Source organism: Lycium barbarum, chromosome 2 (genome assembly GCF_019175385.1).
Source record: "Lycium barbarum isolate Lr01 chromosome 2, ASM1917538v2, whole genome shotgun sequence".
Taxonomy (NCBI): Eukaryota; Viridiplantae; Streptophyta; class Magnoliopsida; order Solanales; family Solanaceae; genus Lycium; species Lycium barbarum.
In genome coordinates, this window is record NC_083338.1 from 14,278,507 (window position 1) to 14,298,409 (window position 19,903).

At 33.5% G+C, this 19,903-nt stretch overlaps 1 protein-coding gene across 3 annotated transcripts; it reads left to right on the plus strand.

Moving 5' to 3' along the window:
• Positions 1 to 3,007: 3,007 nt before the first annotated feature.
• Positions 3,008 to 6,858, plus strand: LOC132626233 (protein TIFY 9-like). 3 transcript variants are annotated; one of them, XM_060341036.1, is made up of 6 exons: positions 3,011 to 3,417; positions 3,715 to 3,817; positions 4,008 to 4,101; positions 4,911 to 5,001; positions 5,114 to 5,171; positions 6,480 to 6,854. In XM_060341036.1, exons 1-6 carry the CDS (start codon positions 3,330 to 3,332, stop codon positions 6,562 to 6,564), a joined length of 519 nt encoding a protein of 172 aa, XP_060197019.1. In that variant the 5' UTR covers positions 3,011 to 3,329; the 3' UTR covers positions 6,565 to 6,854. The 3 variants fall into 3 exon arrangements, with proteins under 3 accessions (XP_060197021.1, XP_060197019.1, XP_060197020.1); XM_060341037.1 differs by having other exon boundaries at positions 3,019 to 3,417; positions 3,718 to 3,817; positions 6,480 to 6,853; XM_060341038.1 differs by lacking the exon at positions 5,114 to 5,171 and having other exon boundaries at positions 3,008 to 3,417; positions 6,480 to 6,858.
• Positions 6,859 to 19,903: the final 13,045 nt, after the last annotated feature.

Below are 19,903 nucleotides of genomic sequence, written 5' to 3' on the forward strand. Positions count from 1 at the left end.
AGGTTATGAATGAATGGTGCAATTTAATTAAGTTTATTTTTTGTGTATGAATGCTGTCATTTTGAGAAACATTTGATTAATTATTGATGAACAAGTTTAAGTATTCGCAAAGAACTTCAAGATAATGTCGCCGAACCTTCAACCGAAAATGGCGTTCGAGCACTTTTCAGCCACTAAAACGGTCATCCGAACTTTTGCGTATCCTTGATGTATTGATCCTACCTTATTGATCGCACAAAAATAAGTAGTATTCTATATAAAATATTGATGTTTCGGGGTCGCGAAGCATGATTAATCTATGGTCAAAATACGTTAAAAAGTGTAATGGAAGAAGGGTTAACTAAAAGGGATGGAAAAAAAAAACAGAGGCTATAGCGCAGTAATTTACTGCGCTATAGGATATCCGTTTGCCCACTATAGCGCAGTAAATTACTGCGCTATAGCAGTTAACGGCTCCGTCTCCGTTACTGCTATAGCGCAGTAAAATACTGCGCTATAGGTAGTTTTGTAACTTTTTTTTTATTGGGATATTTTGGTTCAAAATATTTTTTATAGAGGTATTATGGTTCCGGACTCCTCATATCAAACGAGCCCAGAGAGTCTCCAACAGGAGAGACTTTACCTTTGACCCTCTGCGAGTACAGGTAGATTGAACTGTTCTTGTATAGATGGTATTTGCCACACTAATTATTCTTAGCATAGGCATTTGACCTGCGCATAGGCATTTACCTCATCTCAAATGTGTCTAGATATGACTAGCCATATTCCATTTACTTAGGGGAGTTCATGACTCTGTATTTAGCTCAAATTAGATCTAATTGTGTTTTGAAAATGAATAAAAAGCAAAAAAGAAAATATTGTCTAAAATAAGTTTAAACATTTGGTTTAATTATATCAATGTTATATCTCTTCAAACTACTTATCTGTGTGTGTTGAAGCTCAAAGAATTCTATGATGCAATTGTTATTGGGTAACCCTCTACAAGTGAGTGTGAGGGCTCAACTTCATTCTTTTTTCGGTTTGTTCTTTCAAAATCCTCAAATTCATTTTGAAATAAAAAATTGTATATAATTAAACCAAATGGCTATATTAAATCTAATAGTATTGGAGATGTAGCATACCGTCAACGAATTCAACTAATTCCAATATCTTTTTCACAAGAAACATAGAAAATCACTATATCTTAATTTTTTAGACAACTATAATATGAAAAAGTAAAGTGGATTCAATGTTAAGAATCTAGTGGATCCTTGGGTTAATTTCAAAGAGAAGGATCAGTAATGTTGCCATAGTATTTTTGAAGTTAGTCATATTGACGTTATTTGTATCGACTGTTTGTTTGTTATATTAAAAATAATATGCACTGCATAAATTTTAAATAGTACTGAATAAGATGTATAAGTATAAGAATAGTGTTGGTATTGCTAATGTCAGATTTACCATGTATAGAATAGTACTGAATAGGGTGTATAAGTGATACTGATATTAGTTGTACTAGACTTAAATTTGCAACCAAACATTGTCCGAAAATTCTACAGAATTATACTACCTAATATACCTATCAAACAACCCCTAAAGTTTTAACCCATCAAATTTAAATTTTGGATCCACCCAGTATTAAAAATAGTAGTCTCTTTAGGTAAACTAAGAGAAAAATGTGTCATGTAAATTGGATCAGACGGAGTACTATTTTCGTTGCTCAGCTGGTGGCTTTACAAGTCAGAGATGGGATATCACTACTACTAGTAGTAGTAGCACTGATGGTGGGTATACGGTTCAATTGTGTGTTTTAGTACATATCCAGGATTACCTGATAGTCGTAGCTGGGGAAATTGGGGCTTCGTTTGGACCAGTATAGGTAGAGCGGCTCCATTTTATTGCATTTAATTACCTTTTTAACAAAGTCTCACATATCTCTATCATAAGAGTATTTATTTAATGCTACCGCCTAGCAGGAGTGCCAGTATTTATTAGCATCACATTTGAACCGTGTAAGTAAACAAATGAATGCTCCCAGTGACTCATTCTAGTATAGATGTGGATGGAAGCAGGTAAGTGTTGTCTGTTGACTCTAGAAAAATTGAGACGTTAATCCAATATCCCAGACTCAACAGTTTTGAAAGTAAGAAGAAGTGCAGCAGTAATCGTGGGAAATATTAACAATATTAATCAGTAAAATGAATCAAAAGATGTGGTACAGCGAATGAGGCTGCTCCTTCCTTAACGAGAGGTATCGGGTTCGAGCTGTGTGTATGAAAAAATTCATGGTAGGGAGCGCTTCCTCTCAAAATGGGGCCTACGCGGCGCTAGTCCGGATATAGTAGGGCTCCACTGTGGGTACTAGATACCAAAAATAAAAAAAAATAAAAAAAGGGAGGAGAAGGAATTTTTCTGTTGGTAAGTAATTCACCAAGAAAGCTGATTTATAGAGGCTGAAAATCTGAAGGGTTCAAAGAAGATGAATTAGAGCCCGTTTGGATTAGCTGAAAAAGTGGTTTTTAAGCATAAGTGCTTAAAGTACCTTTTAAGTGCTGATAGTTATTTTATAAATAAACAGTTATGTATTTGGATAAATGTTCTTAAAGGGTTTTTAGAGGTAAGAGTAGTATTAGAATTAACAGAAAATATAAAGAATAAAAATGTAAAGTTGTTGGTTAAACTAAAATAACTTTTAAGCCAAAAAAAAAAAAATAAGATTGAGCAACTTCTTGATTTTAGCTTATTTTAAACACTTTTTAACTTAATTTAAGTCGATTTCTATTTTACCAAACATCCAAACAAGTTAAAAAATAGCTTATAAGTTGGTCATGGTTTTAACCAACTTATAAGCCAATTCCAAACGGGCTCCTAGCCATTAAAGAGGACTTAATGACCATTAACTTGGCCATTTAAACCAACCTCAATACACCAAACGAAATAGTGAATAAAAAATAATCTCAACATTATTAATACACCTTATTCAATAGCATCACAAAACAAATTTTTATTTCCAGAAAGATCCCCACGCTGAGGGACCTTCATTGCCTGCTAACCTATCCAATGATTTTCTGATGAGATAGTTCTATTGTTATACACCCTACCGAATGACTCCTTACTTTAAATCCTGTACTTCTAACTGTGCATGATTGACCCCACGCGACCCGCACAAGGGTCATGAGTCATTTTACTCAGCATATCCCGCAAAACGCTCAATTAATCTTACTTACCCACTTCCTTGTTATATATATCTGATCATATATTTCTAGTAAAACAAGAAAAAGTAAAAAAAGATATATCTGATCATATTCCCCATAACCTCACACTATCTTCTCAATAATAATAAAAAAAAAATGGCGAGATCAGCAGTGGAACTCGATTTCTTCAGCATGGAGAAAGAGTCTAATTATGCAAAACATGAAAATGGAATAAGCTTTGGAGGTTTTATTTTTCTCTCCGTTTAGTATATTTTTAGATAAATTCACGTTTATGCGTATGTATATATGTTCAACAATATCTGTACAAGAATAGTTATATCTCAATACGAAGTGTTCCAGTGGCTACAAATGAAAGATCCATTTAACATATTTAATTTACTACTCCCTGTGTGTCCAATTTATGTGATACAATTTAAATTTCGAGAATTAAACTTTTTTATTTAATCCGTGAATTCGAACTTAAAATCTTTAACTTTTTTTTTTTTGAAATCTTAGTTTTCGAATCCTAAAACTTTTCTAGCAGATATTCGAAGTGTGATTTTGAAGACCAATACTGAAGTTATGAAGACTGCAATTTCAAGGGAAGATTACTCTCAATTGGCCCTTTTTAGTCCTGCTTCAAGGTAAATTTAGGAGCCGTTTGGGTATAGTTTGAAATCTCAAATTATGATTTTTTTTGGATGATTTGAGATTTGACATGAAACCATAAGATGAAATTACATGTCCAAACGCCTATTTAGTGACATTTTAGCAAACATATGCCTGCATAGATTTGAAATACACATGGAATGATTTTTGTGTTGATTTTATTAGGCTTCATTGTGGCTTGGAAAATGGCACAAAAACTGCACCTCTGACCATTTTCTACGATGGAGCAGCTGCGGTTTACGATGTTACCAGTGACGAGGTTTTTTAATCAATCAATGTCACCCCTCTCTTGGCTTTATTTTTTTCATTTTTAAATTGGTTAAACGTATAATTATTATTCTGAGCTTCCGTTTAGTCATAATTTATTTCTTTTTCACTTTTCTTTTCCAAAAATATTTATAGAAAACATTGTTTGGTTATAAAAAGTGCCTAATTTTTGGACAGTTTTTGAAAATAACTTTTCAGGTTTTAAAAAGTGAGATTCTTGATGTTTTCTACTCACAAAACTTCAATTTTGCTAGCGTTTGGTGATAGATTTTGAATAAGATTTTGAAAGTTTATCTTCAAATATCTATTTGGCCATGAAATTTGATTAGATTTTGAAAATTTATCTTCAAAGTATTTTTTAAGTTCCAAAAGAGGCTCAGACCGATTTTTGGGACAAATTTCGCTTTCACTCAAAATATTTCAATGTTTTTTCCAACTAAATTGCATGTCCAAAAGATAAGGTCTATCGGAAACAATTTTTTTGTTCCTATAAAAGATAGGGATAAGGTCTCCATTTTACCTTATCTCTAGACCCACTTATGGAATTACACTGGGCATATTGTTGTTGTTATTATTGTCCAAACACAACTTTAAGTTCTCATAATCATAATTTCAAAAACTCAAATTTTCAAGTTTTAACTTCAAAATCTATAGCCAAACGGGAGTGAATTCCTTTCAAGGAAAATACATGTCAAACACAATTTTAACTTCCAAAATCATTTTTCATCTCATCTCCAATTTTTTTTCTTTTCAAATTTCAATCAAATCTACGTCCAAACTCTAGCTGAATTTGTTGCGTAGGCGGAAGGTATTCTAAGGTTTGCAGAAAGGTCAAAAATTATGGATGCGTTTTCTCCAAGAAAACAATTGTTTGTTGAAACATTTAGTGGAGGTAAACACCTTTTTTCTTCCTTTTCTTTTTAGAAAGAATTTGATGAATGTTTTTATCATGTTCAAATTTTTTCTTAAAATGGAAGAACACTTTGTTGGTTTATTGCATGTAGATCTACCATTCGCAAGGAGAAACTCCTTGCATAGATTCTTGGAGAAGCGAAAAGAGAGGTTGGTTATTCATCTATGTTACTTTCAGATTTTTCCATGTATAATATAACTACAACATAAACGATAATCAGAACAATAGCAATACTCCCTGTGATCCATTTGGACGTGATATTTTTTCAAAATAACGTTTAGTTATACATTGAATTTTTTATTTTTTTTCTTTTTAAAGATGAGTTTCAAGTTTGGAAAAGTAGTTTGATCTGAACTTTTTTCCACTCACACGACTTCTGCTTTTTTTCAAATTTAATGTATATCCAAACAGTACTTCAAAATTCCAAAATACTGTTTTTTTTTTTAATATCACATTTTTTATGTTTAAACGCCTACTTAGCCTTTCAAATTTAGTTCACCATAAGTATCATTTTAGAAATCAAGAAGATATTAATTATTTTTTTTCAAATTTATCTCAACTTTAATGAATAATGATCAAATAGTTTAAGAAGACATAAAGGGTAAATTTAGGAGATATAAAAGCTAAACTTTACAAAGAGTACTAAATTACATTTCTGAGTAAGAATATTTCAAAGACCTTAAGTCAGTCTTTGTTAGGTCAACCAAATATGGAGGCAATGGAGCTTTTTCCTTAGCTAAATATTCATGTCCCACATAATTAAAAAATGTGGATTAGGCAATTATGAGAACCATAGTTGGTAGGGTTTGTTGGTGCTTTATTTTTCATCACAAGGAAAACACCTTGGTGCTCACATGATTTGGGTGAGCGATATATACGGTGAAGTAATTGATTATCACAGAGCTCATTTTTTTTTTCAATCTCCAATTATTTAAAAGCAATCACAAGTAGACTGATTGTATAATAATATTTGCATTGTTAGTTGGTATAAGTTGAATCTCAAATTCTTGTGCATATGACTAACTCGTAGGGAGTAATATAAACTCTAAAATCATCATAGAAGTGTAATGTAAATTCTATTATGATCATAGAATATTTCATTCTCTCTAGCTTTTATTTTTTGCGTAACTAGTAAAGGTTCATTACTCATTAAAATCGGTAAGGTAAGATCTATTTTTCCTTGCTTGTACTTCTCCTTTATGATGAGTTGTCTTTAATATTAATAAGAAGGCTGCTAGACACACTATCTAATGGAGTAAACTCGCTTAAAAAAGAAAAAAGCATTAAGATTGTGTTTGGGACTATGTTATTATTCCTTCCATGCCATTTTGTTTTGACTTCTCATTTTGTATGACAAACAAAATTTTGTTTAGCCACAACTTTTTCTCATTGTTTTAAATATTTGAGTTATACTCCCACTTTTTATCTAATACATTATGATTATGCATCTTTTGCAGGCTGACCGTGGTGTCACCTTATGGTTTCCCTCAGCCCCCTATCTATGGTTCTTTAGCTCACACAGCCTCTAAAAGCAAGAATTAGCAGAAGATGGGAGTATCATACAGTATTGCTGATGATATAGATGGATCTTAATGTAAAATGTTAATTTTGGGGATTTGGTAGTACTACTCTTATATGTTACTAAGATATTTACTTTCCCAGTCAAATTATTTTTACTATATATAAGAGAAAATGAGGTGCTTTTGTAGTCCTCACAAATTTTTTATTCCTATGGTGTTGTTACATGTGATTTTGTCTTGTCTAATTTCATTTTTTGACTCATTTTTTATCTTAAATAAATTTTTATGTGGGCTTATATAATTGGTGTATATTGAATTGTAATAAAATTTGGCCAATTCGCAGGAATGCCCCTTATTTGGGTGGTCTTTAATTTTTTCCCCTCAAATTGATGGTCTTTAACTTTTGCCCTTCGCCTAAAATATTCTGAGGTTCTGAGTTCGAATCCCGGTTCAGGCATAAAAATAAAAAATAAAAAATTCGCAAGACAAGGATTTTGAAAAAGTCTGTTTTACGGGCATAGGTTGCATTAAGGCATAATTAAAGTTCTGCCGGAGACAGCATAGTTATGTCAGATCCGGCATAGGTTGCCTTATAAGGCAAACTTTTGATTATACCTCAAGGCAATTTCTGCCGGATTCGGCATAATTTTAGTTATGCCTTAAGGCAAGACTTCCTCTACTATACTAAACAGAATCAGTGGACATAAAGCATGTCCCCCTCTTGACGTTTCCCTAGTGGGGGAACTATCAATAATGATACCTATGCCGCATAAGGTAGATTTTTCTCTAATCCTTGCTTTGAGATTCTTTTTTTATTTTTACTGAGCGGGGGTTTCGAACCTAGAATTTCGGGATATTTTCGATCATTTTTTTAAGCATTAAAGACCAGCAATTTGAGGGCCAAAAATTAAAGATCACCTCTTAAGAAGGCAAAAAAATTGATAACTTTTTGTGAATATTTTGTTGCTCTTTACTTCCTTCGGTTCTATTATATAATATTTTAGCTTTTATATTTAACTCGAATAATTTTTTATATATATAATTGAGAAGGTATTAATAGTTATTGTACTAAATTTCCTATTATTTAGATAAGAGAATTTATACAAAACCAAAAAATCATATTACTGGTAGTATTAAACTAAGGTAATTTAGTAAAACACTTCTTACCTTTTAGCACAAGCTAAAAACACCATATAATATAGACATAAAGGATTATTAATTACCCTTTACATTATTTGTTATCATACATATTTTGTAGTAAAATTTAGGCAATTACAGAGTCATATTATTGTTTTCAACTGGAGCATTTATTAGATCTTTACAAATTACTCTTGCCCGGTTTTAATTTATGTGACACTTTTATTTCTTTAATTTCATTAGGAAACTAGCAAAGATTTCTGAAATCACGTGTCATCCTTTTTTTTTTTTTTTTTTTTTTATCATTTGACTTAACTAGTTTCACAATTCTTTTCAAAATATTTGTTGCAAACCATCTCAAGGCTTCCTGTAACGATGCAGAACTGAAAATACATCTTATTTTAATTTTGTCACCCTCCTTTGGAAAGAACAATGATTTTAGAAAGGGTAAGTTGCATTCTTTTGCGATTATGCGTGATTTTCTTTTTGTAGGTTTATTTTGTTATGTATGTCGATTTTATTTTTGGTCTTGCTATAATTAATTTTATAGTATCTTTGCAAAGTTTAATATTTGGAAAACAAAATATAAGTTTTGCCCAAAATAAAAAGAAAAGGAAGTTCAATTTAAGATTAGGAGTTTTTATGTAAATAACAAGTTTGAGAAATTGTAGTGACAAAATATGAAGTATGTATTTTCAATTTGATTGAGAATATTTGTAAATCTCTTCAAAAAGAAAGAATGAAAATAGGGTTAAGTTTGACTGATGAGATATATGATCTCTTATTTATGCCTATCTTAACTCAGGTAAATTTTGGAGAAGAACAACTGTTCATTTATTGATTCAATCTATTTTAATGCGTTTAAATTCAGTTCAAATTGTTCATTTGCCACCGGATACTCCTAATTGCTTCTCATTGTTCTTTTGTATTTCCTAAGAGTAATTAATCTACATAGTTTGCACATGGAGAAGGTGCTAGGACTGGACTAGTCTTCTTTTTACAGACTCTTGACATGAAAATGACTGTAATTTTTTGGAGGCTGCCGAATATATATGGTGTCACCCTATGGCCCGGCAAGCAATGGCTCTGGAAACAAGAATTAGCAGAAGATACCCTATTTCTAATGTAGATATGGATCTTGATGGGAAGTGTTGATGTGGTATCTGGTAATGGAATTAAAAATTTTAATTTATGGGTTTTGAGTTATACCACACATAATTAGTTTTTTAAATTTATTAAGATATTTCATTTTGGCACTCGAACTAAATTCTATTTCAATTGGATATTTTAACTCATGCTAAAGTATTTCAACTAGACACTTTTTGTTCAAATTTTGAAAAAAGATTATGTGTATTTTTATTCATCTATTAAGTATTTAAGTTAATCACATAAAATATGTAATACACTTTCATTATACACATCAACCTCAAGTAGAAAATGTCTGGGTTTTACGGCTTATTAAGGTAAATGCGTATAATTAAAGAAAATTGACGTATTTTTTGTGATTAACTTAACTACCTAATAGATAAATTAAAATACACACAAATATTTTTTCATAATTTAAACTAAAAGCATCTAATTAAAATACTTAATTAGAAATTAAGATATTTAATTGAGACATAACTTAATTTGAATGTCTAAATGAAATATCTATCTCGTCGGTCAGTACTATTCTTAAGTTGCTTAGCTGTTGGCTTTACCAGCAAGACATGTTTCACTAGTAGTCAAAATGCACGTTTTTAGTATGGGGGACTTGCAGTTTCCAAAGGACAAGTCGACAAGAATATCATAGCATTTGAACCGTGTATGTAAAGGAATGAATGTACAGTTACAGTTTTTCTTTATAGTTATCGGATAAAAAGGACCCATCCCTATCCTTTCTCCCCTCTTCCCTCAAGGCGATCAAAAAAATAAAAAGAAAGATATGATCCAATTATAAAGCTACAAGAAGCGAGTACATCTTCTATTTGCAAGCTAGTAAGCTACCCTTTTGTTTTCTAACTTTCGTATCTAGCCTAAAAATAATGAAAATCCAATAAGGGAGTGATGGAAATCACATGTAACACACGCGTACAAGATCATCTTGCATATAATATAAGTAAAATATTAATAGATTCTAATCAATCATAAAATTGATACATATTTTTTAAAGGAAAAACATCACTAATTGCCCGTCCAACCCAAACTAATTACATGTCCATATCCCCTCTCAAACTATTTTCGCTTCTACCCAGCCCAGTCTAAACTAATTATCTGATGCGCCTCCCTTGCCCAAATTCCTTCCTCCATGATATCATTGCAGTACATTTATATATCATGATGATATCATGGAGGACTAAGAGAAGGACTGAAGCAGTCCTCCATGATACCGTCTCAGTATATTTATAAACCATGATGGTACCATGGTCCTGAGGAGTGTCTCATTAAATGACTGAAGCAGTCCTCTATGATAACATCATAGTATATGTATATAAGACGATGGTATCAAAGAGATTTTTTTCGAGAAAAGTGTTGTCATTTTGAACAAATAAACATGATCATTCATAATACCATCTCAGTATATTTATATACCATGATGGTATCATGGAGGACTAAGAGAAGGAATGAAGCATCTTCTATGATACCATTTCAGTATATTTATATACCATGATGGTATCATGGAGGACTAAGAAAAGGATTGAAGCATCTTCCACGATACCATCTTAATATTTATATACCATGTTGGTATCATTATTGGAAGGCATCTCGGGTAAATACTTTTGATTTTTTTCTAGGGGTACGAAAGTAATAGGGGTATGAGCATGTAATTATTTTGGTTTGAGGGGGCATGCGTGATCTTTTCCCTTTTTTAAAGCTAGAAAATAAATTCACGAAAATCAGATTTTTCTTTTTGTTGTGTGACCCCAATAATTATCGGACTCAAACTTATAAGGCAAGGATATTTTTTAGAACTTTTGTTCATTGTTATTGGAGGATATTTTTGTTAATTAATATTTTTGTAGTTAATTATGTGGTTTTTGATACTCCAAGTTAAATAAAGACTCTAAAAAGTCGTTACATGAATGGACAAAAATATTTGGATATCCGCTCAATTTCACATATTTTAAGAGCATATTTGACCCTTTTTCGCTTATCAATTAGCTAATTAGGTTAACTGTGGGCTTCAATTAAAATAAGGGTATATTTGGATCAACTATTGAACAATCTATACTATATTAAAAGCACGAAGGGCCTTAGAAATATTGATTGGGCTTTTTACCCTTCATTAAATGACTCTACAATAGATAAAATTGTCATTTACTATTTTTCTCCAATTATTATTTAATTATCTTTGTAACAATAAATAAAATTGCAAAATCCAGAACTCTACCTTAAATAGAGCTTCGTACCTATAATAATAGTTCAACAAAAGTTGGGGTTTTTCTCTTTCTTTCGGCAGCCTAAAAGTTCCCTTATATTATAAACATAAGAGTCATAAATACACATTAATTGAAAAGTCGAAAACCAAACCTATTTGAAGTTTCACACCATATCAGTTCCAATCACGCGTAGGCAATTCAATGGCTCGTTGAATTCTTTAACGATAGATTTTAAGGTTACCGCATGAACGAAAAATTAGCTTTATAGAGGTAGTTAGCATAATTGGAAGCCATCATAGTTCAAAAGATATCGTTAAACCACTTGCCCATTAATTACCTCTTTGTTAATATGTACCACTCCCTGAAAGTATAGTTAGTATGATAAACAAATACGTAAATTTCTGCATTCTCATGAAAGCAGGACTCTTGTGTGCCCATATTATACATACGAATAGTTGGAATTGATGTTTTATTGTTATCCAATTTTCATTCATGATCATGTTCATCGCAGGAAAGCAATGGCAGAAGAAAACACGATATTTTTATAGCAGAAAAGAAACACATATATAACTTCCAGAATGACAGGCAACTGGTGGGGATTGATGAACCAATCTTATCAATTAGTATAGCCATGGAGAATTACATTCAGTCAACTTCGCAATTTAGTGGATGCTTTCAGAGAATATGTATTTTACAGATTGAATATTTGAAACAGGAACATATAGTTAACTAATTGCTACATACTTTTTCCGTTATTCTTGCATACGTGGATTAATGTACAGTGAATTTGCCGGTTAAATAGAACATGTGTACAAGGTATGGATGTTTTGATTTTTATTTTGTAGTATTTTATTGAATTAACTCTTGAAATTTATTTTTCTCTATGGTTAAATATTGGTGGCTTGAGAAAAATACTTGGTTTAATTGTAAGGTCAAGTCGAAAACCAAACTTATCTTCATCTTTTTTTGCTATTGATCAGGTAGTTGTATTAACATGTAAATAAATATTTCATGCTCATGAATCTTGATTATAGTTTACCATGTATTTTTTTTTTTAAATTATTATATTTTGTGTGGTTCATATACTAACACCAACTGAACTAAGTATTTATGTAAGTTGATTTTTTGGTATCCATGTCGGCGCATTAATAAAATTTGATCATTGATATTTCTATTACGGAAAAGGGTCAAAAATACCCCTGAACTATCATAAATGGATCACATATACCCTCCGTTTGCATTTGGTATCAAATATACCCTCGCCGTTACCAAAGGAGGCCACTAATACCCCTCCACTTAACGGCTGACCATTTAAGCTGACATGGCAGTGCCACGTGGAAAATATTATCCACGTGGACGGCCACGTCAGCCTCACTCCCTCTTCCTCTTTAGTTCAGGGGTATTTTTTACCCTTTTTTTGTAGTTTTTAATTTTTTTTTTCTAGATTTTCTACACCCCCACATACCCCACCCCTCATTGTTTTTTGTAGTTTTTAATTTTTTTTCTGGATTTTCTACACCACCACATACCCCCACACCCCACTCCCCCCCCCCCCCCCACACAAAAAACTTTTTTTTTTTGAAGTTTTTAATTTGTTTCTATATTTTCCACACCACCACATACCCACCCCCTAAAAAAAGTTTTAAAAGTTACTTTTTTTGGATTTTTACGCCACCCGCCCCCATGATCCCCGCCCCCCCCTCCAAAAATTTTAATTTTTAACCACACAAACTTTAAATTTTTATAATTGTTTTATAAAAGATAAATTAAATATGAAGTAGAATCAAAAAAGTTTTTATTTTTCACCCGACCACCCCCACGCCCCCCCCCCCCAATTAATGACACCCCACCACCCCTCCAAAAAAATTTTTTTGAAAAGTTTTCTTTTTGATTCTCTACACCCACCCACCCCTCCCCCCCGCATGCCCCCCTACCCCCTCCGAATTTTCTACTTCATATTTAAAGTTTTTAGAGGGGGTAGTGGGGTGTGGGGGGAGGGGGGTCATGGGGGTGGATGGAGGGGGTGGGTATGTGGTGGTGTAGAAAATTCAGAAAAAAAATAAAAACTTCAATTTTTTTTAGGGGGGGTTGGGTTGGGTGGTGGGGGTGGGTATGTGGTGGTGTAGAAAATCGAGAAAAAAAATAAAAACTTCAAAAAAAAAGTTTTTTTGGGGGGGAGGGCGTGGGTGTGTGGAGCGGGGGTATGTGGTGGTGTAGAAAATTCAGAAAAAAAATTCAAAACTACAAAAAAAATAAAAAATTTGGGGGGTGGGTGTGTGGAGGGGGGAGAGGTATGTGGTGGTGTAGAAAATCGAGAAAAAAAATTAAAAACTTCAAAAAAAAGTTTTTTTTTGGGGGGGGGGGGGGAGGGGGTGGGGGTGTGGAGCGGGGGTATGTGGTGGTGTAGAAAATTCAGAAAAAAAAATCAAAACTACAAAAAAAAATAAAAAAATTGGGGGGGGGGGGGGGGTGGGTGTGTGGAGGGGGGAGAGGTATGTGGTGGTGGAGAAAATCTAGAAAAAAAATTAAAAACTACAAAAAAAAGGGTCAAAAATACCCTTGAACTAAAGAGGAAGAGGGAGAGAGGCTGACGTGGCCGTCCACGTGGATAATGTTTTCCACGTGGCACTACCACATCAACTTAAATGGTCAAGTAGAGGGGTATTAGTGGCCTTCTTTGGTAACGACGAGGGTATATTTGATACCAAATGCAAACGGAGGGTATATGTGATCCATTTCTGATAGTTCAGGGGTATTTTTGACCCTTTTATGTTTCTATTATCAATTTTTCGTAGATTTCTTATCAAATTACAGCTTCCAAATTTTTGTAAGGGAAAAATTAGGAGGTGAGTTTTCGTGAAAATATCTTTAAGTTCTTCTTATTTCAATTTTTGTTTCTTGCTTATGATATAGTTTTTTTATATATTGTTTTATTGATCAACGCGATAAGCACGTGCAACGCACGTACGCTAAACTAGTAGAAGATATATGAGCTAAAATACTAATTAAGGGCATATTTGCGCCATTTCGAATTTAAGGACATATTTGGACCTTTTCCGTTCTTTTAAATTCCATCTTAGTTGTGTCATGTCAAACAAACCCCGAGTGAATCACGGGTGTAAATCTATATATAATATAAAGCTAGACATAAACAATCTTATGTGGCACCTCTCTATGACCTCCATTGACATTCATCTTTTTTTTTCCTTTTTTATGAGTTTTTTCTCTATAAAAAATCAAGTAAATGACTTTAAAATGGCCTCACAAAAATGAATACACCTACCGCTAAACTTTAGTACATCCGTTAAGATTAATGAAGAATTGAAACACATTAAAGAAAATGGAAGATGAAAAGACTAAGGGCCCGTTTGTCCATGAGAATTATTCATTTTTTTCGGAATATTTTTTGGCTTTTTTCACTTTATGGTGTTTGGCCATAAAAATTTCAAATACAACTTGAAATTATATTTGAAATTTGGAAAAACAACCAAAACTTGTTTTTCAATTTTTACTTTTTATTTTTTTCACTTTCAATACATTCAAACAACCAAATATTCTTTGCAAAAACTATAACCAAACACAATTCCATCTTCAGCTCCAACTCTAAAATACCAAATAAAATGAAAAATATTTAATTTTCATGGCCAAATACCTACAAAAGCTTTTCAATTTCTAAAACGGTTTACTTTAGCATATAAAACAAAAAGGTTGCACTATCCTTTTCTTGTCATATCAGTAATAGTGCCCCAGTCCTAATGTTAATTCAGCTCTAGAGCCTAGAGGTAATATTTTCTCCCATGTTATTTTTGTTTTCGTTTTCTTTGTGATTAAAATAATATTTTCTTTTTATTATTTGTACCGTAATTGACATTTGATGTACTCATGAAGCTAAGTCATGAGTAAAAGAATTACTAAGAGATGCATAATACCCTTCTCTTGGCTTTTTCGTCACCCACTTCCTGTCACAACAATTTCTTTCTCCTTTTCTTGTTTGTCATCTCTATTTCATTTCTATTCTGACATCTTTATACATGTATATTAACCATGTTAGTACCACTTCCTAAAATCTAAGACTGAAAATTTAAGGAAAACATAAAACTTTGGAAAACGAAAACTTATTCCTGACTTGAGCTATATATACGGTACATATTTTCTGTCAAGGAATTCTAAATAACCTGATAATTTTATTGTTTTAATGCTTGACTCGGATTGGTGTTGAATTACTTATCCATATGTTTATTTTTTTTTACATAAAATAGTCACTTCTAAAATCTTCTTAATTACTGCTCTTTTTGTTCTGGTTATAGAGCCTTCTTCTTTTCCTCTTCTCCCTTCGCTCATCACAGGTAAAATTCTTCTTTTATTCTTTAATATTTTTTATATTTTCTTTGAATTTTTGTTTTGTTTTTCCTCCTAAACGCCTGAGTAAATCTCCTCTCTCTGATTTTGTTATTTTCTTATCTTTCTCATGATTGGTAGGCGTTAAAAAAATATAAATAGTAAATGAGATTGATAACGATGAAGGCAAAATAGACATTGCCTAGGATAGGAGGAAAATATGTCAATTCTTCAAAATTGGGAAAGGTATTTGTTTTATAGCAAAATTAGAGAGGAAAAATGATTTTTACCCATAATTTAAGGGATTCCTTTTTTTTTTTTTTTTTGGATAAATCTAATTATCTAAGGACCAAGTCTTAAGTGACAAAACATCAGAGAAAATTTCTTTTAAAAGAAAGTGGTAATAATAATAAAACGGTTTAAGACTTAAAAAAAGGATATTTTAAAATATTTTCAAATTTTCAAATATAATAATTTAATTTGTAAAGCTAATGAGATTTTCTATGACCACGCGTAACTAGATTTACTAGTCTAATTATGTGGAGGAGAATATTGAATTTTCTTATGATAATATCCAGTAAGCTAATTTCCAACACAAATGCTAAAAGCTACCTATACACCTTGCCTACATTTCCTTACATTCTGAAGGCGATAGATTATTTATCCATCACTATTTTTGCTTGTTAGGCTGTGGATAGCTATTGAAACAGTAATACCACCATGACTTTGCCGCTATTTCTAAGAGAGAAAAAAGTCTCTCTATATTGCCAACAAGTGTTGTAAAACATACAGAGGGGAAAAATTTCTCTTTCCATTATTTCAAATATCATATAAAGTCAGATTTAGTAAACTAGTTCCCCGAGGTTCATGCTACTCAAAATATAAAAGTAGAAATGCTAATAAAAAAATATAATTTATGATAGTAATAATTAAATTTCAAATAAGTATATTGAAAATATATAAAAGGAAAACTTTCATTTCACTTCTTTAATATTTTAACTTTCATTTTGACAAAATTATTTATTTTCAAATCAAATGCGGAGCTAGAAATTGAAGTTTATGAGTTTCGAAGCCTAATTTTTAAAATTATTTAGTTCTAAATTAATAATCTATACATATTTAATGAACTATTAAGACAAATACATAATTTGAACCAAAGCGCTACCGAATCCGACCAAACCCGTAGCCAACACTCTAACTCCGCGCTGCTTCAAACTTATTTTGTGTTTAAAAGGTTAATGTTAGTTAACCAAATAAGAGATTATTAAGATAACCCGATCTTGACTGATAACATTGTCTTCATTTTCAACACTATATGGCATCTTTTAATAATTCTTCAAACTACATGAAAATCATTTTAGTAAAAAACTTTTTAAGTTTCCAAAAACATTTAAACCAGCAAAACATGAAAAAATTAGAACCCTCCTACCAAACACACTCTTAGCAAATAAATTTTCTCTCTCTACTTAACTCTGACGCATGGTAACCTCCCTGTGCAGCCGTGAATAGCTATGGCGAAAGGGAAAGGAAAAACGCAGGGCCAGGGCCAAGGGCAAGCCCGGGGCCGAGACCGACCAAGGAAGGAGCCCATCCTAACTTGTGAAAGTGCTACTGGGGCACGAATACAACAGGAGAAACCATAAATGGAGTCAGTACACCAGACCCAGTGTTACTTGCAAGAACACCCAGTGACAAGGGATCCACCTCAAATCAACCAGAAGCGTCTAGAAAACCTACAGAGATGATAGATCTGCCGTCGATTGGTGCTCTTAGTACTCATATAGCGACACCGACCCAGAACACCGGCGCAATCACACAACCAGTGGCGACTCCGACACCAGAGAATCCACTACAACCATGGGTAAACCTATTTGCGAAAAACAGAGCTGTACAAAATGGTATGTCTCTCACTTATATCCCTCCTCAACTTATGGATGGGGAAATAGTAGTACAACTAGACAAAGATGAGGTTAGTAGAGAAAATGAGAAGTGGAAAAGTGCATTGATAGCTTATGTCACAGGGGATACACCATGATACAATGCTATGAGTAGATTTGTTGCTCAAACATGGAACAATTGTGCCGACCCAAACTTGTTTATGCATGAAGAAGGGTATTATATAGTCAAATTCCAATCAATTGAAGATATGCAAAATGTTTTATACTCAGGCCCCTACACTTTCAATAATAGACCTATGATACTGAAGCCCTGGAGTGCTGATTTTGACTATGATAAGGAGTATCCAACTAAAATTCCCTTATGGGTAAAATTCCCTAAACTTCCCTTGAATTGTTAGGGTAGCAATTCCCTGAGTAGAATGGCCAGTTGAAATAGGGGTGATTTTTTTCAGCGTCACCACTGCTCGGCAGTCAGTGTCACAGCCACCTTCAACCTTCGCACACACACTCACTTTTGACACTTAGATTTAATTTCGGGTCAAACACAATGAAAGGAACACACAACGTTTATAGGAAATGCCCAACCTTTTTATTATCTCTCAGATATACAAAAGGACTCACGAATTTTGAGTCTTACAAAACTGAATAATGCCTTAGCCAAATTCTGTCTACTTTACAAACCTGCCAGGGGCAGTTACAAGCAGTTACAATGGGAGGGGCGTGCATGGCATGTGCCAGCAGTTACATTGGGATAATGGCATACAGATCCTAAGCCTAATATTTTGCCCATGTGGGCAAAGCCTTCAAATACCGGCCTTAACCGTCGCACATGCCGTGCACACTGTGTAACCGACGCATGTGCCGCGCGCATGGCCTTTCTGCATATGCCTCGCGCATGCCTCGATCATGTGCCGTGCACCTGCCTCGCTCATGTGCCTTGCGCGTGCCTTAGCCTGGTTTTCGCCTCATAGCTTCGCCCAACACTTATAATATTTTTCGCCCATCTTCATGTCAATGCCATGCCTACACCATGCCAACACTTTACCTTTCCCATCTGCCTTGGCCCCAGCTGATGAGTCGTGAAATTACGCGATATTCGATGCTAATTCCTTAAGTTTTTGTGACTCTTTAAGCACTTTTGTTGTTACTTTTGGTGTTTTTATGTTGTTTTGTAGGAAAAGATACCCGGAGAGCATAAAAGAGCAAAATGGATCAAAATGGACCAAAATGGAGCAAAATAGAGCAAAACAAGCCAAAATCTGATTTAGAAGTGATCGGAAGAAACCAAGTGAAAAGCAGGTCAAAAAGAGGCCAAACTGGACATTTTTGCAAAACTGTCAAAACTGGACAGTTTTGCAAAAACGGGACAGATTTGCAAAACTGAAACTTTGGGGTTTATTTTGTCATTGTTTGGACTTGGAAAAATCTGAGCTACTAAAGAAAAGCTAGGGCAAAACATTTTGTATCTTTGGTCATTTTGCAAGTTTTGGAGGCTAGGGTTTTCACCTACACCATTGGAGGAGAAGATTGGAGCACTTTAATGAGATAATTCTTAAACCTTTCTTCAATTCCTTGTTTTGTATTGAATATTTTAGTGTGTAGTATTTCATTTCTAGACTTGAATCTTATTTATGAAAATATTCTTGATTAAAGTTTGGATTGAAACTCTTGTTTTGCTTATGTATTGAATGATTCTTATTGCTATTGAAGTGGGTCTTTGTTGATTTAATTAATCTCGTTCTTGAATGTTTCCAAAGGGATTAGCTAACCCTAGGACTCACCCATTTACTTAGATTGAGCTTGGGAAAGGAAATCTAGGTTGGGAAAGATTAATTAACAAGAATTTGGGTCATTAAACTCATCTAATAACTTGAGCTCGGAAGAGGATAGTTACTTGAGGTTAAATTGATTGTGCCTAATATCACACTCTAAGGCTTGGAAAAGCTTAGAGTGAAATTCATTGATTTGGTTGGAAGACTTTCAATGATATTTTAGAAATCATTATCTATTGACATAAACCCGTTCTTAGTTGTAAAATCGTGAAATACATTGGATCGTTACTTGAGTGTAATCTCCTATTATCCATACTTGTGGCCATTGATCATTTTACTTGCTTTCTAGGTTAGTTTACATTTCCGCATTAGTTATAATCTTTCTCAAAAACCCAAAATATTATTTATCGTTTGGCTTTAGCGTAGTTGGTGAAAGTTCCTTACTTTCTTAATCGCCTAGCACATTGTTCCCTGTGGGATCGACCCCGACTCATAGTTGGGTAAATATATTGCATACGACCGTGTACACTTTCTCTTTGAGGAGTGTATTTGGACGTTATCACCAGCCAGCCCATGTCAACGCCCATGTCTGCCTGTGCCAACCTACTGCCTGCACGCATGCCCGCCTAGTGCCATGCGCCTGTCCGTGCCACTGACATTCGTCAAGCTGTTTTGCCAACACCTAAACACGTTGACTTAGCTGCACACTATGCCATAGGCATGCAACCTCGCACATTGCTTTTAACACCCACATAGGCCCATGTCAAGGGGAAATGTACAAGCCCTTGACACTACCCTCGCCCGCATGCGTCTAAGTCCGAATTTGGGGGTCTAACAAACCACCCCCACCAGTTGAA

Bases quoted from the DNA above. Each gene is read 5' to 3' on its own strand.
- LOC132626233 (XM_060341036.1), top strand. From the start codon at position 3,330: ATGGCGAGATCAGCAGTGGAACTCGATTTCTTCAGCATGGAGAAAGAG. The intron at 4,102-4,910 runs GTTTTTTAATCA...TTTGTTGCGTAG, and splicing joins ACGATGTTACCAGTGACGAG to GCGGAAGGTATTCTAAGGTT. The intron at 5,002-5,113 runs GTAAACACCTTT...TATTGCATGTAG, and splicing joins TGTTGAAACATTTAGTGGAG to ATCTACCATTCGCAAGGAGA.